This window comes from Cibotium barometz, chromosome 63 (genome assembly GCF_041138505.1).
Source record: "Cibotium barometz isolate CiBa-2024 chromosome 63, ASM4113850v1, whole genome shotgun sequence".
Classification (NCBI taxonomy): domain Eukaryota; kingdom Viridiplantae; phylum Streptophyta; class Polypodiopsida; order Cyatheales; family Cibotiaceae; genus Cibotium; species Cibotium barometz.
Window position 1 is genome coordinate 3,894,832 of NC_141108.1, and position 25,973 is coordinate 3,920,804.

The 25,973-nt window shown below is 44.9% G+C and overlaps 1 protein-coding gene across 1 annotated transcript in view; it reads left to right on the forward strand.

Moving 5' to 3' along the window:
• The first annotated feature begins 1,838 nt into the window (after nucleotides 1-1,838).
• The window catches only part of PSAT1 (phospholipid sterol acyl transferase 1), a 74,681-nt gene continuing 50,546 nt past the window's right edge, over nucleotides 1,839-25,973 (forward strand). Inside the window, 5 exon segments of the mRNA XM_086795764.1 lie at nucleotides 1,839-2,243; nucleotides 10,952-11,087; nucleotides 11,217-11,361; nucleotides 12,494-12,663; nucleotides 12,787-12,863. Coding sequence (XP_086651890.1) covers nucleotides 2,022-2,243; nucleotides 10,952-11,087; nucleotides 11,217-11,361; nucleotides 12,494-12,663; nucleotides 12,787-12,863 — 750 coding nt within the window. The 5' untranslated portion in view covers nucleotides 1,839-2,021.

Below are 25,973 nucleotides of genomic sequence, written 5' to 3' on the forward strand. Positions count from 1 at the left end.
AAGAAGCATTGAATGACCAAGCACATTGAAGTTCATCATCACTTTGTTCAAGGGAAGGTACGTCGAGGAGCATTGAAATATTGCTTAATACATAATCAAGTGGCAAACATCTTTATAAAGCCACTAGTTAAGTTCACACTGCTCAAGAACCACTTGGGAATATACCAGAATGCACAAACTCATTAGACAATTTAGACCTCGTCGTTTGTAAATATAAAAATCAAAATATCTCAAGATTGGTAAGGAATTTGACATTGCTTAAGCTCAAACATGCCCTCCCTACTTAGGAGAAATGGTACATATTGGACTATTCCCCTTGCATTGGTCAAAGGTGTTAACCAAGCCATCCACATGTTGTGGAGAAAAACATGCCAAATGGACTACATTTGCTAAACTAACACATTTGTCAAGAGAATCTTCGTGAAATTCTTCTTTAGTCAAACATGGCAAATCCAGCTTATCTAGAGGTCAATTAAAACAGATTCTGAAGATAATTAGATTTTGTTTAGTTTTCTCTCTTATTTGCTGATGTAGGTGGTATTCTCTCTTATTTGCTAATATGTAAGTGCAACTTAAGAGGTGGTATTCATAATAAGTTACACCTTTGTAGATTCTCTATAGATTCCCTAAAGCATTCTTTGTTTGGATGTAACCCTAGATACCTAGAACATTTTATTTATTACTCACTTGTATAAATCACATCTTGAATAATGTCAGTACTTATGCATTTAGACAGCTTGTATGTGCAAGTACACTCTTGCTCCTCCTAACATTCATCATACATCTGTGTGGAATTGTTGAGCATAGCCTCATTTCTCCCAACACTCCTTTGGTACCAAGATGAGTGTAGGCAGCATCTATGTCGCTAATAATGCTCCACTCGTAAAGAAGGGCATAATATTCAACTAAAAAAGGAAGCAATTTTTTCATAAAGGCCACGGAGTCAAGGATGAGGCTATAGGGGGAGGAGGGACCCTTGTTACTACACTTATTCCATATCATTCTAGTGGGGGTAATACTAAAAGCACACAAAAAAGAGAGGGTGTTTTATGTTGGTTTTCTTGGCTGCATTTCCAAAATAATTGTTGCTTGGACGCATGGAATTGTTAACAAATCTCATCCACGAGGGATGTGATTCTAAGTGGTTCCAAAGACTTAGACTTGTGCCCATTCATTTGCCAAAACAACAAAGACAAATTGAGGATAAAGCAACATTAACATGGTGAGTAGGTAAGGAAATATACTTGTTGAAGTGTAGTATCTGCTATAATATACAAACTCTCTAAATTTCAAAGATAAAGCATAATTGTGTCTTGTCTCACTACCATTTTGTATAGCATTCCATACTTTTATTGACTAAAACTATTGAAAATTTAAAGAATTCAATAGTATATAGTATGAAAGTTGCCTAGGATTTGAAGGCTAAGGGAGTTATTTTATTGTTGTTGTGATTTTACAAGTGCTTATTCTTGTCTCTTTTGTAAGTCCTCATCAAAAATTACAAAATAATATATGGTGATCCTAAAAGGAATCTGTCTTACATACGCACAAAGAAAACTCTCTCTCTCTCTCTCTCTCACACACACACACACACACACCCGGACCCGGACCCGAACCTGCAATGCCACCTTAATCACCAGTGTTCCCAACTTGTTAAATGGCCATGGTAGTGACTCCAGAGCCATTTAGGATTCACTGATGCACACTTTATGCACACTTTATGGACTTATATGTTAGTGACTCGAGAGTCAAGTCTCCCATTTAGGATTCACGAGTGTGGAGACCAGGAGATGCACACTTAATGGACTTATATGGGGCAGCACGTGAGCAGCACGAGAGTCGTATATAAAGTCGACTCTCTTGTAGAAGGGGTACTCTGCCTGTGGCTTTTGGATCAATCATTATACTCAACGCAGCGCTCGTTATGCAATCAATCGGCAAAATGCCATGGACATCTAATCATGATTAATTAGAGGGCGTTTTCTCCTCTTATCACCATCGTGGTGGCTGAGCTACAAGGTATGGGCTGGCTTTATCTCTTCCTTCTGTTGTTTTGGAACCATGCCTGCGTTGGAGGAGCCGGTGTCGATTCGAAGCAGTGGAGTCCGCACAATTCCAAGCTCTCTGGAGTCATCATCCCTGGTTTTGCCAGCACAAGGCTGCGTGCCTGGGCATTTCTGGACTGCCCTTTCTCTCCACTCGACTTCAGGCCTCTTGATCCTGTCTGGCTTGACACAAGAAAGGTATGCCCATCATCCACCCTTCTTTGCTTTTGCCTGCTTGCTTAATGTTTCGGTGCAATGCCAGCATTGATGGGATTTTGGGGAAAAATCTCAGCAGCCCACCTCACATTGCAAAGTTAGCGTCAATTGAAAGATTGTTATAATAGGTGATATCGGTGACCTTGGGGAGGGGAGGTCCCGGAGTTCAAATCCCTGCAGGCCCCCATAGTTATTGTTGATGCTTTGGGACCACAGTTGTAACACATCCAGGCAGGAAGACCAAGAGGCCTCCTGGCGGGTATCAAATTGTGACTACAGAAGGAAAAAAATAAAATAAAAAATCACTCCGTATTTCGTAAACATTTTAATATGCTCTTCGTATGAAAAGTAATATATCTCTTTGAGACTCAGAAGATGCCATAGAGGGCACATATTCCAATGCTTTCCACTGCAGGCTTGACAGACAAGGCAGACCTAACCATGGTGATATCTTTTTTGGACACATTGTGTAGGGTCGCCATGGAGATTGTGGAAAGTTCGTAGCCTCCAGTGTTTGTGAAATTCTATCATGCTTTGATTTCATCTACATCTATCACAATGGTTTGATGTACCCCATCCACTAGCTTGTCTCTAAAAGCCTTCCGCAAGGCCTCCAAATGAAGATGTCCACATCTAGCATGCCAAAAATTGCTTGTGCGGGTACTTGTGTGAGAGTAACGAGCTGTGAGTTTGTAGAGGCCATGGTCCTCTATGCCTTGCCATAGGATCTTGTCAAGTGAGAGGGTCACGAATGACCACAAAGTCCTCCATAAATTCCACCTTAGTGCCCAATTTGCAAATCTCATGTACAGAAAGGAGATGGAATCCTAAATCTAGCACATATAGCACTCTCAAAATGTACTTCCCTCCATTGCCATCTAGAATGATGTAACACACGGAAGCTCTGGGAGTCTTCTTTCAGCCCTAAACACTCTTGAGAACCATCTGATGCAAAAACGCAAGTATAGAGAGAGAGTAGAGAGAGAGAGAGGTGCTGGAAAATTCAGTATATTCTATGGTACAAAAAGGTACCTAAATCTGCAGCCATGGGCTGCCTTCATAAAAAGGTGGTTAACACCAAAATCTGTCCCCTATGGGACTGACTCCTAAGGATCCAATCCCCTAGAGGGAGAGAATGATTAAATCTATGAGCACTTGGGCTCCTTGTTCATGATGCGCAGCCGAGTGGTCCTCCTTCCTGTTCATAATGCGCAGCCGAGTGGTCCTCCTTCCTGTTCATGATGTGCAGCCGACTGGTTCTCCTGCTGGCGCCTGCCGCTGCCCCTATTTCTGGTTCAGTCGACCATGTCCATGAGCAGCCGACAGCCACCTGACCTTCAGCTCCAGTCTACACTGCCAACAGTTGCTCTGTGCTCTATTAACCTGTTTTTGCTCTTTATCTGGTTGCCTTTTCTGGATCTAGCCATGAGAATGTCCATGGCATCTATGATGCACATGACATCCCCCTCTACTAAACTTGATAACGGGAATCCAACCTGCTCTTGGATGACTGTCATCATCCCAATCCTGTCCCGAAGTCCCTCTGTCATCATCCATCCCTGGCAACCCTTTTTCTCTGAAAACCCGGCCTATTCTCCAAATCACTCTGTCTCTGATGAAGATCTATGCATCTGTTTTCCCTCGAGTCCACAATCCATTCCTGCCTTGACCCGGAACACCGTCTTGGTCTTCATTCCTGGAACTGAGTCTGGCACTCTCACATCACCCTTGGAGGATCAACCTCCCTTGGGACCGTTGCCTCAGAACCTATCTGGCTCACGGAACTGCCATCCCCATCTGGCACTGTGGAACACCACCAACAAACCTCCTGGGAGTTCTTCCCGCTTGTGTGCTCTTCGCCTTGGGCTTCGTATCCATGTACTTTCCTGTACCTTGGACGTGTACACCATCATCTGGGACTGAATCAGTGTTTAGCTTTGCTGAGCTTGATGCTCTGATACCAATGTAACACGCGGAAGCTCTGGGAGTCTTCTTTCAGCCCTAAACACTCTTGAGAACCATCTGATGCAAAAATGCAGGTATAGAGAGAGAGTAGAGAGAGAGAGAGGTGCTGGAAAATTCAGTATATTCTATGGTACAAAAAGGTACCTAAATCTGCAGCCATGGGCTGCCTTCATAAAAAGGTGGTTAACACCAAAATCTGTCCCCTATGGGACTCCTAAGGATCCAATCCCCTAGAGGGAGAGAATGATTAAATCTATGAGCACTTGGGCCTATTTATAGCCCTTGAAGTCCATGGGAAACTGGCCGACTGCTGGTCAGCCAGTAATAAATGCATAAAATGTCATTTAATACATCCGACTCCTCCTTGTTCATGATGCGCAGCCAACTGGTCCTTCCTGTTCATGATGCGCAACCGATTGGTCCTCCTGCTGGCGCCTGCTGCTGCTGCCCCTATTTCTGGTTCAGCCGACCATGTCCATGAGCAGCCGACAGCCACCTGACCTTCAGCTCCAGTCTACACTGCCAACAGTTGCTCTGTGCTCTATTAACCTGTTTCTGCTCTTTATCTGGTTGCCTTTTCTGGATCTAGCCCTGAGAATGTCCATGACATCCCAATGTAACACGCGGAAGCTCTGGGTAGTCTTCTTTCAGCCCTAAACACTCTTGAGAACCATCTGATGAAAAAACGCAAGTATAGAGAGAGAGTAGAGAGAGAGAGGTGTGCTGGAAAATCAGTATATTTCTATGATACAAAAAGGTATCTGAATCTGCAGCCATGGGCTGCCTTACATAAAAGGTGATGACACCTAAATCTGTCCCCTATGGGACCTCTAATGATCCAATCCCCTAGTGGGAGAGAATGCCTAACACAAAGAGCAAGTGCGCCTTTATATAGGCCTTGGGATCCATGGGAAACTGGCCGACTGCTGGTCGGCCAGCAGCCCTGCCAGAAAATACCAAAACGCATGCTCTTTTATTTTTTATGATGCGCTTCAGCCCCTGGCCCTTCTGGAATCAGCCGACAGCCCTTATCTGGATCATGCGCTTCAGCCGTCTGCTCCCCTCCATGATCCCACTTTGTCCTGCTCCATGTCCACCTCAGATGCTACGCCTGAAGCTCCTACATTCTGGTTCTACCTATCTTCTACTGGTTCATGGTCTTTATCTGTTTGCCCCCTTCTGGATTTAGCCTTGAGAATGTCCATGGCATCTATGATGCACATGACAAATGAGGGGCATAACCCCCTCGCCAAGAATGGGGACACTAGAGTTATTTCCAATGGCAAGTCTACCGCAATGTTGCTGCAATGCATCAAGCCAGTCCTTGCGATAAGTTATGTGTTGTGTGTCAGTGTTGTCCAAAATCCACCGAGGTAAGTTGGAACAACAAGGAAAAGCATGCTCCTCCATTGGATAGGGAGTATCGGACTCTAGATCAATTAGGGTGACAAAAGCTGACGACTCCACAACTTTGGCGGATGAGCTCGCCCCTTTGTCCTTTGATTTCCCTTCCAAGTCTTGCATGCAATGCCCTAAAAAGGGGATTTTACTGGGCTTTATTTGGGATTTTTTGTCTTTGCTGCTGGCCGACAGCCTTTAGGCTGGCCGACCAGCAGTCCCACAGACTATATATAGCTTTGCCTCATCACTTCATCATTGTACCACATCATAAATCATATCAGGTATCATTTGCTGCTGCTGTTGTTGCTGCTGCTGCCGGGCCCTACACCACATTGCTTTATCATCATCGCCTGATAGTACACCACCTCAGTGTTTTATCATCAGGCTACACCTTGGGACAGCAGCCCGCTCTGCTACAGCACAGTACTCCAGCGTTTTACATCTGGCTACACTTTGGGATGGCAGCCCTCTGAGCCACATAGATCACATCATCATTACATATCTGTTCATGGGACAAAAGCCCTCTCTGCTACAGTAGAGCATACCAGTGTTTTACCTCAGCTCATGGGACAGCATCTCACTCTCTGCTACACCTCAGCACATCAGCGTTTATTTTTAGTTCACTACTCGGGACAACCGCCAAGGTATCCCAAGCACCCTTTGCAGTGGTGCAAGAACGAATGTGCGGAATGATATGCATGGGCCTGAGCATCCCTAGCATCCCAAGTACGCTGCTGCTGAGTAGGAGGAAGACGAGGAGGTGGACCTGCAAGAGGGTGAGCGGGAATCACTGCACCTTCTGCTGGAGCAGGTGCAAGAGGACGCTTCTCAGTGCCATCCACATACAGCCATACATTTTTGGCAACCAAAACATGACACATCATATAAGCCCACATAGGGTAGTTGTCCCCATTGAGCTTGTCCTCTTGAGATAGCATTCCAAAGAGGTCATTATTACTGTTGGCCATGATAGCACAATAAATCTGTCACAAGTCACCACGAGTATGCGATGCCCAACAAAACCGTAAGAATGCGGGAGATAAGTAGCAAGATAACCAATGGACTGAAAGGGAACTCATTCACCAGGAGAAATACATATGTGTGTCCCAAATCTGCAAGTGTATTGCATGATGATGCAAATCTATCAAAGTGTCCACAATGGCATACATATACTGCAGCAAACCACAAATGTATACATGTGCAGTGAAAAACACAATCAGCTGGTGACACTTGTAAGAGCTGCAAGTGCGCAAATCCTGTTAATCTACTAATGCGATTGTCACCTGTACCAAATGCTGTAATGCCCAAAAATTGGGAGAAATGTCCCAATGCCAACCAAATGTGCCGATAATACCCAAAAAATTGGCGGAAATGCCCCAATGCCAACCAAATGTGCCTGTAATATGCAAAATTGCTTGCAAATAGTGCCAATTTCTGCAAAATCTCCAAATTTCTAGTGCAATTAAGCCAACTTTATCTCACCAGATTTGGCTGGCAGATTGGGGATCCGCGCAGAGGATATGGGGCCTTTGTGTGAGGCTAATATGGCTTGTCCTGGGTCTGTAGAACGTGTTACCCCTATTATTGGGAAGCTGAGGCTTCATGTGCAGGGTTATGTGGACAGTGAGGAGTTCTATATCATGCCACTTGATGGGTGTGATGTTTTGTTGGGTATGCCATGGTGTCATAGAGTACATGCGGTGGTGGATACGTATAACAAGAATATTACTTTGACTCATATAGGGAAAGAGCATATTATGGATGTAAAGCTTAAAGGGGAATCTGTTCCTATTGTATTGGCTTCGGCCATTTCATCAGTAATGAAAAAGCATCTTTCTGCGTACTTGGTTTTTGTAAAGGATGCAAAAGATGATGAGTCTAAATCTAATTTGTCTATGTTAGATAAGGACAGGACTGATTTCCTACTACGTGCGTACCAGGATTATTTTTCCGAGTCATTGCCAGGAGAACTTCCTCCAGAAAGGCCAGAAGATCATGCTATTGATCTTATTCCTGGGAGAGTACCCCACCAAATAGACCGCCGTACCGTGTTAGTGCAGTCCAACAAGAGGAAATTATGAGCCAAGTACAGGAGTTGTTGAAAAAGGGATTGATTCAGTCTAGCTCATCACCCTTTTGCTCACCTGTTCTCTTAGTGCAAAAGAAAGATGGTTCTTGGCGCATGTGTATTGACTACGGGGCGCTAAACAAGAACACCATCAAGAATCGATTCCCTATTCCAAGGATCAATGACATATTGGACCACTTACAGGGCTTCACAGTCTTTAGTCGGATAGACTTGAAAAGCGGGTATCATTAGATACGCATTAGACCCGAGGATGTGCATGAGACAGCATTTCGGACCACCTTTGGGCTATATGAGTTCTTGGTCATGTCCTTTGGCTTGACAAATGCTCCTGCCATCTTTAACAGGATGATGGACAGGATTTTCTGGCCTCATAGAGCGTTTGTGGGCACATTCTTTGATGATATGATTGTGCATTCACGCTCAGAGGAGGAGCATAGGAAGCATTTGGCCATTGTGTTTGAAGAACTCCGGAAGCATAGGTTGGTCATTAATGGCAAGGAGAGCGAGTTCTTCTTGGAAGGGATACACTTCTTGGAGCATATCGTCTTGGAGCATATCGTGTCTAAAGATGGAGTCCGTATGGATCCTTCGAAAGTGGAAGCAATTCTCAATTGGCCAGATTTGAGGACCGTGCATGATGTACGCAGCTTTTTGGGATTGTGTTCCTATTACATGCAGTACATATGGTATTTTGTTGAGATTGCTTCGCCCCTTCATGCTTTAACAAAGAAGGGAACTCCGTTTCGATGGGCTGATTGGGAAATTGCAGCCTTTAAAAAGCTTAAAGAAAAGCTTACTTCGGATCCCGCATTGGTATGCGAAGGATCTTGGACTCTTTTACACGGGAGGGGGATTGATGGATGGAGTCAGACTCCATGGTTGGAGTGACTCAGATTGGGGAGGAGAGCCAGACACGAGGACCTTGACATCAAGCTACAGTTTTTCCCTTGGCTCAGGAGCAATTTTATGGAGCAGTAAGAGGCAGCCATCTATTGCCTTGTCGTCGACAGAGGCAGAGTACCGGGCTGCTTGTGGTGCTGCTTGTGAGGTAGTGAGGTTGCAGAGGTTACTTGGCAGGATTGGGCTTTCATTGGTGGAACCCACGGTCATCCAAAGGCATTTGTTCTTGAAAAGATTGTTGCTGATGACATCTTGCTAGAGGTTTGTTTGACGGAGGACAGTGCGGTGGACCTCTTCACGAAGTCTCTAGGCTTTGCTGCTTCAGCGGCACTCCAGCTCACTGGGGTTGGTCCCACATCCACGCGCTGAGAGGGGGTGTTAGCAGTCATCTCCTGTTTGTATATTTACACTAGGGCCTCTGTTGTGGGTGTGCCCTTTTTGAGTTAGGTGTTTTCTGATTTTTCCCCACTCTCCATATTTTTCCCTATTTTTACCAGGTGTGGGAGGTTGTTATTTGGCTCCTGGCTGATCCAGATGGTGGCCGACTGAGTCTGCTGCCCCCAGGTAGTCTTCTATAGTAGGCCGACTTGGTCCAAATGCTGGCCGACTCCACACGTGTGAGGGCCGACTCACTGGGGCTGGCCAACTAGAGCTGGTGCAGGTCGTGGGCCATCAGTAGGCTATCGGCTGTCTTTACTACTGGCCGATTGCTCATGTGGGGCCGTAGAAAATGGCCCCTTGGCCCCCCACTCATTGTATTCAGTATTTGGAATTTTCTTGTGTATATAGAGCAGAGTTACACGCCTCTCTCTCTCCTTCTCTATTGCTGTCATCTCCGTTGCATATTCTGACATTGCCACCCCTTCAGTACAGTTTGGACTCCCCTTTTCTCCAGCTCTCTCATGAGAATACCAGCCGGGTTATCCGGTTAGATCTTCTCAGCCTCTACGCCCATTGCGCATGGATCACACCTCCGGAGCACCCAACGAAGATGCACTTCTACAAAGATCACTTCCTCATGCTCACTGAGGATGGATTCATTCAGCAGCCGGGCTACTCGAGTGTTGACATGTCCCATGTATGTGGATTGTGATTGGCTGGATACGGGTTTCATCCTACCGTGGAGACATGTAGAGCTGAGCGCGTCTTTAGTGCTGAGAAGCTCATACCGAGACCTGGAGAGGAGAGATCTGCCGATTATGCCACACAGAGCATTAACATATGCCGCTGCCCATTATACTATGAGATCTGCGGGAGGTTCCACTATGTTTCGTGAGGGATTTGGTCCACTCTCCAAGATCATTGACTTCCCGGACTAGCGTTGCCTTGGCCTCTTCCTGCTTGAGCTTCGCAGACACAGGGACACTTTCTTGAGAGAGCTTCGGCCCCAACCACCCAGCCCCCTCCCTCGCCAACCAACCATCACCAATTTCTTTCGGAGTCCCAGGAGGTGGAGGACATTAATACAATGGATCTTGTGGACCCACCTCGAGCTACTCTGGACCCACCTCGCTCGGGAGGAGTTACCTTGGACCGGGCCTTTGCATTCTAGCGTGCTCGACGCCTCCTGCTTCCCTGGCCCCCAGATGTCGGCCACGATCTTCTCATCAGCTCCAGATCTAGGACATGCTCCACCGCCATGGAGCTACCTTTCCACGTGATGTAGCTGAGTGAGACCTCTCGGCCATACTCATTAGCCCCATGCTTGATATTTTGGAGAGTGGTATACCATCTACTCGGGGCTGATGCTCCTCTCATGTTTCTATGTTCCAAGTATTCCATGATGAGTTTCCATGGACAGTTTTGTATCACCTCAATGAGATAGTTATGTTCAGTATTGTATCACTTTGGTCTTATAGGCCCATTGGGTCTTTAGTAGATGCTTAATATATCTTTCTTTCTTTCTCTCTTGCCCATCTAGCCATCACCATGGTACCATGTACACCAACATGGTATAAGAGCTGGGATAAGCATCTCCCTCTACACCGACCATCTTCACTCTACCTACCACATCTACTCGCCATTAGCTGAACTACCCAGCTTGTCGCCATAGCCTGCGCCTCCACCTGGCGCCACTGCTGCCCATTGCTGTTTGCTGCCACGCACAGCCACAACCACGTGCTGCCTTAGCAGCCTCAGCTCACTGCCGCCATGTCGTGGCCACCTGATAGAGCCACTACCTCCACCTACTGTACCTGCAATGCCACGTTAGCCAGCTGATTTGGGGATTTTAAACATGTGAGCTATCTTTACAAACCAGTCCTTATGGATCAATTATGGTCCCTGGAACATAATTTTTTCTAAAAGATTATTGAGATATCTCTACTTTTTGCAGGTTATATCTGTTCCCAACTGCTGGCTCAAGTGCATGCTTCTAGAAGCTCATAATCAGACAGATCATCCTGAGTGCAAATCTCGTCCGGACTCTGGTCTTGCTGCTATAACAGAGCTTGATCCTGGCTACATCACAGGTTATAATGGAGAGAGTTTGCTTTTTTGAAAGTATCTATGCATCTATGGTTCTTGTTTCTATAAGTATATAGCTTCTCTAAAGTAAATTTATTGGGAAAGGCGTAATCATCTCTTTTTATTGCTTCCAGGTCCTTTGTCATCAGTCTGGAAAGAATGGGTGGAGTGGTGTGTTGAGTTTGGAATCGAAGCTGATGCAATCATTGCTGCACCTTATGATTGGAGACTGTCTGGCCCAATGCTCGAGGAGAGAGATCTGTATTTTTACAGATTGAAGTAAGCATCTAGGTGAAAACATAAAGCGGTGATAGTTTATTGGAGTATATTATTGGCTGAGCTCATTAATCAAAACGTTGCATGCATTAGAAAGAGAATGTTTACACCGTGCCTGGGAATGCCTAGAATCTTCCTCCAGGGAATGAAATAAATTGCAGCTATGTAGAGTTAAAACTGGCATTAGCATTGCTTCTGGGCTAAGGGTTTGTTGGAGCAATTTTGTACATAGGTGCAAGGGTCTGAGAATCTTGTAACTCTGTGGTCTCTGTGGTGAAATCTCCTTGTATTGTAAATACCCCCCTGATCCTGTTTGTTTGGGTGCTGGCCCTCTTTGAGCTCTTTTGTGATTTCCTTCGAGTAAAGAAATCACAAAAAGTAAGGAAATCTCCTTGTATTTGTAGGGCTGCTGCAAGGAAAGATAGCCCCATAGTAAATGGTGAGTTGGACATGGATTGCAGGCGAACAAGGAAGGGAATGCTACCACCCTGAGGCAGAAAGCATTACCATTGGAGCAAGGGGCAGGAGCCAATGTGGAGCAAAGAAAATCAGCAACAGTTTATGCACTGCGAAGTGGTGGAAATGGTTCAGAACGGTGTTAAGAAAAGTGCCTCCACATAAGCACATGGTTGTGCCACGAGATAGGGCCCTAAATGTGAGCCCAAGGGGGAGTGTTTTGAATTTAGAAATGGAAAAGAAGGTTAGATCAAATTTACGAGTGCAGGTATGCACTTGCACATGAGTCAAAGAAAACAAAATACTCCTTCAAGAACAAGTGCATATCTGCACTCGTAGACTTTTTATAATTGCAGGTATGCACTTGGAGTCAACGAAGACAAAATAATTATCCAAGAAAGGATTCTCTGGGGGGGTTTGAGAGTGGGAGGTCCTAGAAAAAAGAGAGAAAAAAAGAAGAGTTCTCTTTTAAGTAACCAAAAAGAGTGCAACTTTGAAACTTGAGCTCCAAGTTGTGCACCTTTGATAGAGTCACTAAAAAACCACCCACAAAAGTTTCAGACTCTGTCTGGGGCAGATAATGTTAATGGAAGATTGGCTTTGTTATTGAAAATGAAATCAAATCTTTGCGTTGATGATGATAAAAAGTCTCTTTACGGTTTCTGTGAATGCTTGGCAGGTCAACATTTGAAATAGCATTAAAGCTTCGAGGGGGTCCTTCTCTTGTATTTGCTCACTCCCTAGGAAATAATGTATTCCGTTACTTTTTGGAATGGCTGAAGCTGGAGATTGCTCCAAGGATGTATCAGCAGTGGTTGGATGATCATATACATACATACTTTGCTGTTGGTCTGCTCCTATCCTTACCCATTTCTTGAATATATTCTTGTCCTTCAATTATATTTTTACATCCAATGTTCTCAGAGGTAAATGAGACACTATGGAATCTAATTAACGCTGTTGAATATCTAGGAGCACCATTCTTGGGGGCTGCGGAGTCTGTCAAAGCTGCATTGTCTGGACTTACCTTTGGGCTGCCAATTTCAGAGGTTATTTGCATTGATTATGGCTGAAATGTCTCTGGGCAGTGAGTCCTCCCTTTCATGTGTATATTAAGATGCTGTATGCTAGTACTATGAAAATTTCTTGTTTATGAATGGAAGGAAGTTAGAGTCTATGTTTGGATCTAACATATAATATCTCCTTATGTATGAGACCCTCTCGATTTTACATCTTTAGCACCCATATATAGAAAGCACTTATACATATATAGGGGTGCTCTACATCCGTTATTCATTGCATATTTTTACTTTTTGGATTTTTTTGAATCTGTCTATCCATCCATCAATCTATATATATGCATCCCTCCATCTATCCATGCGTCCAAGTCTTTAGATGCATGTGCCAAGACAGTTGAGGACATGCACAGGGTAGCATAGGAGAGTTAGGGTATAGCAGACCTTTGCCCTCACGAGGAGTAAGTGAATGGAGGTTAGGGATTGAACACATTGGTTTGATGTAGGTGCACGCCAAAGGCAGGTTACATCTGCCTGGAAGCACATTACCTATGAGAATGGACAATCCAGGAACTAGAAGCAAAAGTCAATTATGAAATGGGATACTCACTAGCCTCCGTTGGAAATGGGTGATGCTCAGGAGCGGGATGTTGAAGAAATCAGCTCTGAAGATCAAGAAATTAGTAACAAGACAGAGCCAATCAGCAAAGAAGGCAAAGAGCCTGGGTTTTCATCAAATCAGCCATCAAGACCCAAATCCCAGATTTGGGAAGGGAAAAGATGGTTGTGGAAGAGCATAAGTTGTCCAGAACAGCCACCCAAAGACCCCATGTGGGCAGGGCCTGGCTGCGGGTGAAACACCCTTTAGTAGGGGAAACATAGGGTTATGTCAGCCCATTTGTGGTTATGGCAAGGAGTCAAGAAGGCAGGCCAGAAAAATTGGGGTGAGAAAGTCTATAAAAACTCCTCCCCAGCCCGCCCCCCCGCCCCCCCGCCCCCTTCCTTTTCCCCCCTTAAAGAAAGAAAACACTCATACACACACAAGCAAGCCACAACCACCCTCATTGTTCATCATTCCAGCCTTCAGCTGGCTCTCAAGCAAACATATCCAGTAGAGCCTTATGAGCAGTCGGAGAGACTGGGAATTCAGTAGGCAGTAGCCCCTTCCTTCATGGACAGATGAATCAAGACAGAAAGTGACGGATCAATTCAGCTGAGAAAAATGGGCAGAAACAAAGGGACAGTGGCAGACAGAACCGGACAAAAGGATGGACATTTTTCTGGTTTGATAAGAGATTGAGAGCACAAAGAGGTAATTAGTGAACATTCAGCCAGTGTACTTCCATTTCATATCAGCAAAGCAAAAGGCATGGTTGTTTTCCGTTTCATTTTCTATTGCTCAAATGTTCTATGTGCATAATTACATTGTTAAGTAAATGCTTCCACTAGACTTTGACAATTTATCCATCTATCTATATGTGTATATGGTTTTGTAAACATGCTTATTTTCATATTCTTGCTGGAGAATTTTCCAAGACACCATATCAAAATCCCCCCGTGTCATACTGTATGGAGGTACTGTATGGAGGTAGACGCATGCATGGGGGGTGTAGGGCTTTCAAAACCATCTGTTTTTTCTTTCATTTGGTTCACACCTCTTTGCATCTGCATCGGTGCCTCCTACTTGCATAATCTCATCTTCTGCATTTTCTCTTAATGATAAGGATCTTGTGTGTAACGCTAGCAAATGGGCATATTATACGAGTAGCTTGAAGCAAGATTTGCCTTATTATAGCACATGTATGTATATGGGGGAGGGGGGGGGGGGTTGTGCAACTTTATCTATAAAAAAATGCAGCATAGGTGCTTACCATATATGTGCAAGACTTTCCATACTGGTTTCAATAATCATACATGTTCCATACTTTACATACTTAATGTATGGTCCTACTGTGCAAGATGGGAGTTATTTTTTCAGGGCTCACAACCTTGTACTTTTTCTGATAGGGTTACCTTCTATGTATGGAAACCCTCACTAGACTGGGCAACCCTGGAGGTTTCATGAATCTTAATTCAAATGGAGAAACAAGTATGAACACTATCTGACCATGAAACTGATAGTGACTAGCTGTGAAAGGTCTGTGTGCCCTCTGTGCAGCAAGATATTCAAACTTGCCATGAAAGCCAACTTCCAATGATTCTCCCAATCAGTGACCACTGCATAATGATGCAGTCGGAATGATGACTCTGGAACCACATTACTCTCTGGGCATGTATGTGTCTAGTCTCTTCCTACTCTCCCTCCCCACCATCTCTCTCCTCTCCCTAAAACCTCCAACTCTCCCACCACCACCACCACCTCCTCCCCCTCCTCCTCCTCGTCCACCTCCTCCCGCTCCCCCTCCCCCTCCCCCTCTCTCCATGATGAGATATGCCATGCACATTATTGTACCACTTTGGTCTCATAGGCCCATTGGGTCTTTAGTAGAGGCTTAATATATCTTTCTCTCTCTCTCTCTCTCTCTCTCTCTCTCTCTCTCTCTGGATTTCCGCAAAGCATTTGACACGGTGCCACAAGAGAGACTCTTCCAGTGCCTACAGTCATTGGGGATCCCATCAGAGATGGTTTGGGGCATCTATGCTTTATATGAGCAGGTCCTTGGGCGCATACGATGCCCTGGGGGGCTATCTGATGTTATTGCTAGCACCATAGGTGTGAAGCAAGGACGCCCACTCTCTCTTACACTATTTGGGCTATACATCGGTGAGGTGGCTGACTTCATTGGTCACGGTGGTGGGGACGGGGTAGACATCTCAGGTACCACAGTCCACACTATGCTATATGTAGATGATATTATCCTGGTCTCTGAGTCGCAGATGGGACTACAGCACCATCTCCATGCACTCGACGACTTCTGCACAGAGGGGGCTTACAGTGAACCTTGGGAAAACCAAGGCCATGATTTTCCACACCTCAGGGCTGGTTCGACGACCATCTTCACACTAGTAGGAGGACAGGTAGAGGTGGTAGACTCATGTGTACCTGGGGATTACATTTACGACTCCGCCAGGAAGATTTACTATGGCACAGGCAGCCAGGGATAGACTCACACGAGGGTATGCAGCTCTGGCCATGCTAGAGAGACAGTGTCACCAGGCACACTTCCAAGAGCCCTGCACGAAGGGGTGGTTGTTTGACACACTAGTCACCCCTGCTTTGATGTATGCTGTAGCAGTATGGGCACCTGGGCTCGCCACCTCCACATGGTCTCAGATAGAGAGGCCTCAAATTCTCATGCTCTCACGGATGATCCACAGCAAACCCTCCGTCCCACATGACATTGTCCGGACTGAGTTTGCTGCACCTCCTATGCTAGTAGAGGCCCTCTTCTAGACGATCTGCTTCATACAGAAGATCAGAGATATGCCATCAGATTGACTCTCACATGGAGCTTTTGAGGCGTCTAGGCAGCTCGCAGAGAGTGGAGATAGGAGATCATGGTATTCACAGATGATACAGTGGCTCACTTAGCATGGTCTTGACATAGATCACCTGCCACCTTTCCAGTACACCACACATCCAACTCTCTCACAGTGAGAGGAACAGAGTCCTTCGGCAGGATTTATGGCAGCAATACACTCAAGAGACTTGGATTACACCCAATCAGCCTCTACCGCCGAAAATGCTATACTACAGAGATTAGTTTATGCGTATCTCAATAGGGACCTGGATACATGGATGTGTACAGGCCTCAGTGCCCGAGTGGCGATTGGCCAGCTCAAAATGTCATCACACCAACTTGAGATTGAGGCAGGTAGGGCAGCACGGATCCCTAGAGTAGAGAGGATATGCAGACTATGCCAGGAGGAGGTTGAGAGTGATAGCTCAGTACTTTCATACTTTATTTCATGTTCATTTTGTCCTTTTTTTTTCTGGACATCCAGAAGACATTGACAGTCGTACATTGATTTGTCTCATAGGTCGAGTTCGGCCTCTAGTAGATGTTAATACAGCTTTCTTTCTTTCTTTCTTTCTTTCTCTCTCCTCTCAGACTCACCTGAGGGGCTTCAGAGACAGTCGGATGCCTTACATGACTTTTGCACTCAGCGGGACCTCTTTGTTAACCTTGGTAAAACCTGGTCTTCAATACCTCTCGCCCCTTCACATCCAGATTGAGCTTCACATATAGAGGGGATCCTGTAGAGATTGTCTCATCCTATGTCTACCTTGGTGTCACTTTCAGTGGCCCACGCTTTACCATGGTTCTCGCAACACATGCCAGAGTGACACGGAGATATGCACCCTTGAGCTTACTTGAGCGGCAGTGCCTCCAGGCACATTTCCAAGAGCCCAGGACGAAGGGTTGGCTTTTTGACACCCTCGTCACACCAGCCTTGATGTATGCAGCAGCCTTCTGGGGGCCAAGTTTATCCGATGAGGATTGGTAGCGAGTTGAGAGGCCCCAGGTCATGATGTTCTCCCGTATGATCCGCAGCAAACCATCTGTCCCACACCAGATTATCCAGGCAGAGTTTGCTGCAGCCCCGATGGTAGTTGATGCACTCTTCCAGACAGTCACATACCTCCATCGCATCAGTCACATGGATCCCCACAGGTACCCAAGGCTTGCCCTGGAGTCCTCAAGACAACTACCACTTAAGGGCCACTTTGGAGTATGGTATGCACTAGTTTCCACTTGGTTCTCAGTATGTGGGCTCTGCATGGACTGCCTACCCCCCCTTCAGTATAGTTTGGACTCCCCTTTTCTCCGGTTTTCTCATGTGGATACCAACTGGGTTATCCAGTTAGATCTGCTTAGTCTCTACACCCATTGCACATAGATCACACCTCCAGAGCTCCCCACGAAGATGCACTTCTATAGAGATCACTTCCTCACACTCATTGAGGATGGATTCATCCAGCAGTCGGGCCACTTGAGTGTTCACATGTCCCATGCCATGCGGATTGCGATTGGCCAGATACGGGCATAGTTCATGAAATACGCGTTTGCTTCATGAAGCAAACGTTTGCAACATACACGTTTGAAACTCACGTTTCATACGTGCTTTTTTTTATATAAATGTTTTTCTAAAGTTTTACGTTTTTTGAAAGTTGCTATGTTTTTTTTATCGAAAATCGGTCCACGCAATGAGCATTTATGTAACTTGTAAGTTGTAACTTTGTAAGTTTTTATAATGGAGCTTGGAGAGCTTGAGTTTACAATGTAGGCGGTGGGATGAAACCCATATCCATAGTTCATAACCTACGTTTAGCAAACGCATACGCATTTGGGTATGTAAGAATGTTTCGAGTATGTTTCAGGCCCGGGCCGAGTAACATACGTGACCAATATAATACCTCGTAGAAAGAACGAGATTTAGACAAATAGATACAAATATATCAGAGTGGAGACAGGTAGAGCTGAGCACATCTTTAGAGCCGGGAAGCTCATACAGAGAGGATGTGCCGATTATGCCACACAGAGGTTGAGACGGAGGAGCATTACATATGACATTGCCTAGTATACTATGAGATCCGCGGGAGGTTTCATTGTCTATTTCATGAGGGATTTGGTCCACACTCCAGGATCATTGATTTCCAGGACCAGCGTTACCTAGGCCTCTTCCTGCTTGAGCTCCGCAGACACAGGGACACCTTCTTGAGAGAGCTTTGGCCCCAGCCACCCCGCCCCCTCCCTCGCCAGCCAACCATCACCAGTTTCTTTCGGACCCAGGAGGTGGAGGACACTGATATAGTGGATCTTGTGGACCCACCACGAGCTGCTCTAGACCTACCTCGCCCGAGAGGAGTTACCTCGAACCGAGCCTCCGCACTCTAGCGTGCCCGAGTGTGTAGGCCAGTAAGATAAACTGGTCTCCCCTGCATGTAGCCTCTCTTTGACATAGTGATAATGAATCTCAATGTGCTTGGTACGTGCATGAAATACTGGATTTCGTGCCACGGCCATAGCACTTTGGCTATCAGTGAGAATGGTGGTGGGTGTCTGGTGACACTCACGAAGATCAGCCAATAGTCTCCTCAACCATACACAATCTACTGTAGTTGTAAAGACTGCCCTGTACTCAGCCTCACAAGTAGATGTAGCAACAGTGGGTTGCTTTTCACTCAACCAAGATATGCATGAACGGCCAAGAAAAAAACAATTCCCACTGGTGGATTGCCTGGTATCATAATCACTAGCCCAATCTGAATCACTGTATGCATAAAGTTGCAAGCTGCCCCCCCTGGGATAGAACAAACCAAGATCCAGGGTACCCTTAAGATAAAGAAAAATGCGTTTGACTGCTTGCCAATGCTTTGTGCCTGGGCTGTGCATGAATTTGCTCAACAAAGACACCCCAAAAGATATGTCTGGCCTCGTGTTACACAAGTAAATGAGGCATCCCACTGCCTGGCTGTAAATGCCGGCCTCAAAAGGCTCTCCAGTAAGCCATACACCTAGTTCTACCGGAGTAGAAATGGGCTTACATTCATCCATGTGAAACCTTTTTAGCAAACTTTTTATGTATGTAGTTTGCTGCATAACAATGCCATCATCTGTATGCATAAACTGTATGCCGAGATAGTAGCGTAAAGGTTCCAAATCTGACATATCAAATTCAGCTTTCAAATCAGCTTTGAAATCTGAAATTTGTGCTTTGCTAGTACCTGTAATGAGCATGTCATCTACATACAAGATGACTATGAGAATATCGGCATCGGTTTTCTTCACATACAATGTGCTTTCAGGTGGACTATTCTCATAACCTTGGCTGGTTAGATGAGCATGTATCTTATCATACCAAGCTCTTGGAGCTTGCTTTAACCCATACAATGCTTTGTGTAACCTGCATACTTTATGTTCCTCACCAGGAACTACAAAACCAATGGGCTGATTTACATATACTTCCTCCTGTAAATCCCCATTTAAGAATGCAGTTTTGATGTCCAATTGATGCACTTTCCATCCTTTATGTGCAGCCAATGCAATCACTGATCTTATTGTGGTCATTCTCGAAGTAGGAGCAAAAGTCTCTTCATAATCTATTCCCTTTTTTTGGGAGTAGCCTTTAGCCACAAGTCTTGCTTTGTACTTGTCAATAGTACCATCAGACTTTCTTTTGACTTTGTACACCCACTTTGTTCCAATGACATGCTTGCCTTTAGGCAATTCCACAAGATCCCATGTATTGTTCTTCATTATAGAAGAAATTTCAGCTTGCATAGCTTGCAACCAATGCTGGCTGTTCCACATGTTCTACATGAGGATTTTGTTGTGTTGGGGCTGGCTGATCTGAATCCCCCCTAATTGCAATGGGTAAAAGTCCATCAAACATGTCCTGTATGCCTGTATCATTACTTTTGTACAAGCTGTACATGGGCTGTTCTGAATTTTCAACAAATACCACATCTCTATTGACAAAAATCCTTCGTGTAGTTGGATTATAAAGACGGTATCCTTTGCTTTCATTGCTGTAGCCCACAAAAATGCATTTAATTGCTTTGTCATCTAGCTTTGTTCGGAGTTGTTCTGGCACATGTGCGTATGCCAAACACCCAAATGTACGCATATAATCCACTGGTGGCTTTCGGCTATACCAAGCCTCAAATGGTGTTATGGTTTCCAAAGCTTTTGTTGAACACCTGAGTTGCACACATTATAGCTTCCATCCAAAATTTGTGAGGCAACTTTTGTGCTTTCACCATGCATCTTGCCATCTCCATGAGAGATCTATTTTTCCTTTCAGCTACACCATTCTGCTGCGGTGTATAAGGCACAGTACATTGGTGTTTGATGCCCTTTTGAAGCATATAATCCATGAATGCATTTGACATGTATTATCCACCTCTATCTGAGCGGAGTGTTTGGACTTTACATCCACACATATTTTCAGCCATTGCTACAAAGTGTCGAAAGCATGTAAACACATCTGCTTTCGCTTTCAAAGGGTAAGCCCAAGTAAACCTGGAGTAGTCATCAATGAATGTGACAAAGTAAAGATGCCCCCCTATGGATGGTGTCCGCATTGGACCACATACATCACTATGTATGAGCTGTAATTTACTTTCAGCTCTAACAGCTCCATCTTTGGGGAATGGTTTTCGTTGCATCTTTCCCAAAATACACCCCTCACATACATGTCTTGGTGGAGACTCAAGAGGCGGCATATTATCAACCATATGATGCTTCTGCAAAAGCATCAAACTTTGAAAATTTACATGCCCAAAACGAGCATGCCATAGCTCTGCATCATGCATAGCAGGAGTGTGGGCAGCCACTGTATTTGCATCATAAGTGCGCTTGTCATAGCTGTCCAGCTTATACAAACCTTTGTATCGTGTTCCAAAAGTGACTATTTCATAACCCTTTGATGGGTCTTTTACCAAACACTTCCCATCTTCAAATTCAACCTTTAAACCTTGGTCGTTTATGGCTGAGACGGAGAGCAGATTTTTCTTTATCCCTAGAACATACAATACATTTTTCATACATATATTGGCACCATTGGCTGCAATAAGTATGACATTACCAATTCCCTTTACTGGATATGTGGTATGATCTGCACATGATACAGTGCGGCCATTTGAAGCATAAACGAAGTGCTGAAATACATCTTTGCATGAAGTGATGTGGCTCGAAGCACCACTATCAAAATACCATGATGCATTCTGTCTGTCAGATGCAATGCAAGACATATCAAAGTCTGAAGCACTTGGTGTGTCACTAGTGCATGTGACCAAAAAAGTGTACTCTTCCTGGATTACATTAGCTGATTGATGTGCTTTGTCATCAGAAGAGTCTACTACTGCATTGCCTGCTTCTTTCCTTTTCTCTTTTGCAATCCACTTTCTACATTCACTGATGTAGTGTCCAGGCTTATGGCAGTAGTGACATTTGCCCTTCTTTTTGGGCTTGTTTGCATCCCCTTTGTCAAACTTTTCACCACCAGAAGAGGGCTGTCCATGACCAGCCTTGCTAGACTGTTGTCCCCCATGCCTAAAGCTCTTTGCTTTGCCCTTATCTTTGGCTGTAAATGCCTTGTCTCCACTACGGTTGCTCGATAAGTTTGCTCTTGTTTGCTCTTCTTGCAAGAGTAAACCCACGAGCTCTTCAAAAGTGACGGGATCACCACCTCCTCTCATTGAGAGGTTGAGAGAGGTGTGAAAACCCAAGTAGGAAGGCGGTAAAGAATGAAGAGTGTTGGTGACCATCTGTCTGTTTGGGATAACCTCATCAATGTTGAGCAATTGTTCCTGCAAATCTTTCACTTTGGTGAGATGATCTGCCATGGAGTCACCCTCATCCATAGAAAGAAGATCCAATTGCCTCTTCAAGTAGGCAACTCTTGCCTCGTTGCGTACGTGATACATTGCTTCCAATGTGTCCCATGCAAGCTTCGATGTCTTGCAAGACGATGTCTTGCAAGAACGAATGTGCGGAATAATAGTCCTTTTCATTGAAAGGGCTATCAATGACATGGCCTATGCATCTCTAGAGTCCCATCTCTTCTGCTCTTGTGTGGGAGCAGGTTCTACATCAGGAGCTCTTTGAGCACCTCCCCTTTGAGGCGTGGCTGGCTGTATGGTAAGTGGGCGTGTGTCATCACCACACACGATACCCCAAAGCCCTTTGGCTACCAGCAAATAACGGATCATGAAACTCCAGATGGAGTAGTTAGATCCATCCAGCTTGTCCTCCTGGGTGAGCACACCAAATACATCTATAGCATTCTGTGCCATGTCAACAAAATATATCTGCAAGCAAACCAAGCACCAATGTGCACTGCCAGGCAACCAAATGTCCTGTGCAAATGTATGCCTGCAAACCAAAGCAAGTGTAAACCTGCACCAAATTGTCCAATTACACACAATGTGTATACATACGCGACAAATCGCAGCTGTAATGCCCAATTACATGCTCCAATCTGAAAATCCACAATTTTTATGCACTCTAATCGCTTTAATGTGCATCTAATTGGCCAATTTTCACAAAAGCCCCAAATTTCTACAAATGAAAGAGGTTCAATTTGCTGATTTTGACCTCAATTTTGAAAACCCCCAAATTGCAATTTATCAATTTTGCCTCAAATTGAGAAATCCCCCAATTTGCCTGAAAACCACCTGCAAGCTTTCAAATCTTCCTGGCAAACCCCCAAAATTTTGTCGAATCTGGAGCGGAGTGTCTGCAAAGCTTATTTTGTTTACTTTGTTTAATTTTTCTCTTTGCTGAAACAAAGGTACCTTCACGTTTGGGCAGTACTGATGCACAGTCGGGAAGAATGAACTTAGGCCAGGAGAGGAGGACTCTTCACCCATTGGTTGATCTGCAGACGACAGAAAGCAGCAGCGTTACCTATTGCAAATGGGGATGTGCAATCCAGTCGTGAAGAAGCCTGGGCACTGAGCTTCGGCGGACGGAGGCGGTGGCCTCTGGGCAGCGGACCAACAGAGGCGCTTGAGCTGCAGGTGTCGAGGAGGGCGCACACAGCTGCCGATCCAGGCGGAGGCGAGGCGGCGCCAGGGACCCGGCGGCAGCGGAACATACAACGGGCGGAGGTTGCGAAGCACAGAACGGGAGGACTGAGGCGGCGCTGGGCGAACGCGTAGGTGTAGACGGAGCAGGTTAGCGGGGGCCTGGAATCGTCGGCGCAGGATGGACGGTGGCGTGCGGAGGCTGGAGCAGGAACGGCGATGGCGGGTCGGGACGGAGCAGAGAGGGCGGCCTGAACAGAGGAGCGACAAGTACGCACGGGAGTCGACGGCCGGGGCTCGGAACAGAGGGGCGACGCCGGACGGCTGGCGCTTCTGGGTAGCGGCGGACCTGGCTGCACTATCGCAGCCGGCTGGAGAGGGCGGTGCGCGAGTTGGGCGGCGGTGGTGGGCTCCCCACTAGTGCCGCCCGTCTCTGGTGGCCGGACGGTGGAGCAGCGACGGAACCGACAGACGGAAGCAGGCAGTCCAGCGATGGAATTTCACAACCTATCGACGGAAATTCGCAGGTTTTCTTCCAGCTGCAGATTTTCAGGGCCAGCTCCCAGCTCCCAGCTCTGATACCAATTGTTGGGTGTTGGACTCACACACTCACACACACAAACCTACACATTAGGGTTAGGTGCAGGGTAGAATAGCTCACACACAGAAATGAGAGAGAGAGAGAGAGAAATGAAATGAAATGAAATGAAATGTTATATTAACGTCTTCAAAAGGCCATAATGACCTATGAGACCAAAAGTTACATCATGGTGGATCTGATACAATGTCTGGATAAAAAAACCCAGAAAATGAAAAAATAAAGATGATACTATTGGCACCTAAAAAAATGAAACTGGAACTGGAAAGTACAGAGAGAGAGAGAGAGAGAGAGAGAGAGAGAGAGAGAGAGAGAGAGAGAGCCAAAAGTGTGGTATCCACAAAATGCAAGTCAACCCTTGCATGTGTGCCACATCCATATAATATAGAAGTACAAAATATTATATGTTCGAGTGTCCTTTCACACTTGATGTCCAAGGGGAAAAACCACATGGGAAAAAGTGCCCTTAGTTAAGCCCTGTTCACACATAGCACTACCATAAGTGAGCATATGCCTACAAAAACAAAGTGTGCTCAAAGATGTTTTGAGGATGTAATTTCTTGCAAGCAGCCTCTAGAAAAGTTGTTGTGTAGTTTGTGAACTCAATGTCCATCGGCTTTTCCATTGGACATCCTAATAGGTAGATGATGCCTACTTCAGGTTCCCTCATAAAATAACTAGAGGAAGAGAGCAAGAGGGCAACCTTGTCACACAGATCTAGACATTTGTATTCTTTCTTCTTTGGCTCTTTTTTGGCCCTGAATGAGGACTGTCTGCGGGCTGAATGGTATAGAGGTGGCATCCCTTTGATTCATACCTCTGAAACTCCAAACTGTATATGAGAGTCTCCATTGAGAAGTCCCAACAGCCCTGTTGGAAGTCTTCACAAGTCACGCAATAGAATGACAAAGGGATAAGAAAAGACTATACCAGTGATGCTTCTACCTGCAAAAACCAGTCTGAGTGGTCAGATTTCAAAGAAGGTTGTGATCTTAGATCATAGTCACGTGAAAACCCGTTTTGTCCCTACGAAACACGAAACAAACGAAACGTTTTTGAAACAAAATGAAACACTTCTACACGAAATGCCATTTCACCCAAATTTGATACTTATTTTAAATAAAAAAAAGTTATTCTTTCCCTCTTCTTTTTATTCCCCTCTTCACTTTCTTCTCCTCTCCATCTCAATTTTTCTAAAATAACCTATAAAGATGACAGGATAAAGTAGACGAAACATTTCTTGTGACTGTGTAATAGTCCCCAATTTTGTCTTCTTGGTCAATTACATCAATTTCACACCTGATTGTTGAAATTTGTTACAAGTTTTCTAGTAGCTCTTTAGTTTTTCACTCTCCCCCAATTCACATTGATCGTTAGGTGAATGAGAATTACATTAGCGTGAATTGAGATATTTAGGTTGAAGTAATTGAAGAATTCTGCTAAGATGATTTGGACTATTAGCTTTAGAGTTTCTTGATATTTCTTTTTCTTGTTCCTTTTCAACCATATGTTTGTAAGGATAACAAGGATGTTGTGTTTTTTTTTTGGAAGGTTGCATTCCATATCCATTTCGTTTAGGTGTTGCATATCCCCTTATTGAGAAGTCATCCCGAGTCTATCAAGTTTCAAGGGTGTTTCCTATAGACAATCTGTATGAGAAACATAGAATATGAAAAATATGCCATGGGTTGAAGCCCCATCAACCACAACTTTTGTTCCCTCTGACTTGTATTAGTTTGCTTTTATTTTATTTTTTCATGCATTGTTGAGTTGGTAGCTTAGAAGCAATCAATCAAAAAACATTTAGTTACTTGTATAATCACCATTCACTAGTATTATGATCCTTAATCACCCCCAATAGTTCAAAAACCTCAAAAAACTCCAAAAACCAGGTTAGATGAGGAAAATCTTCCAAGGACATGAATAGGTATATCCATATGAGTCTTTATGCCAATAATAATTGGTCGGTATAATGTTAGGTATACCTAGCTCTAGAATCATGTCTCCAATCTCATGTGTATAGGCTCATAGGTCGAGGCTCATTGCTCATGTGTCTAGGTTCATGTCTCAT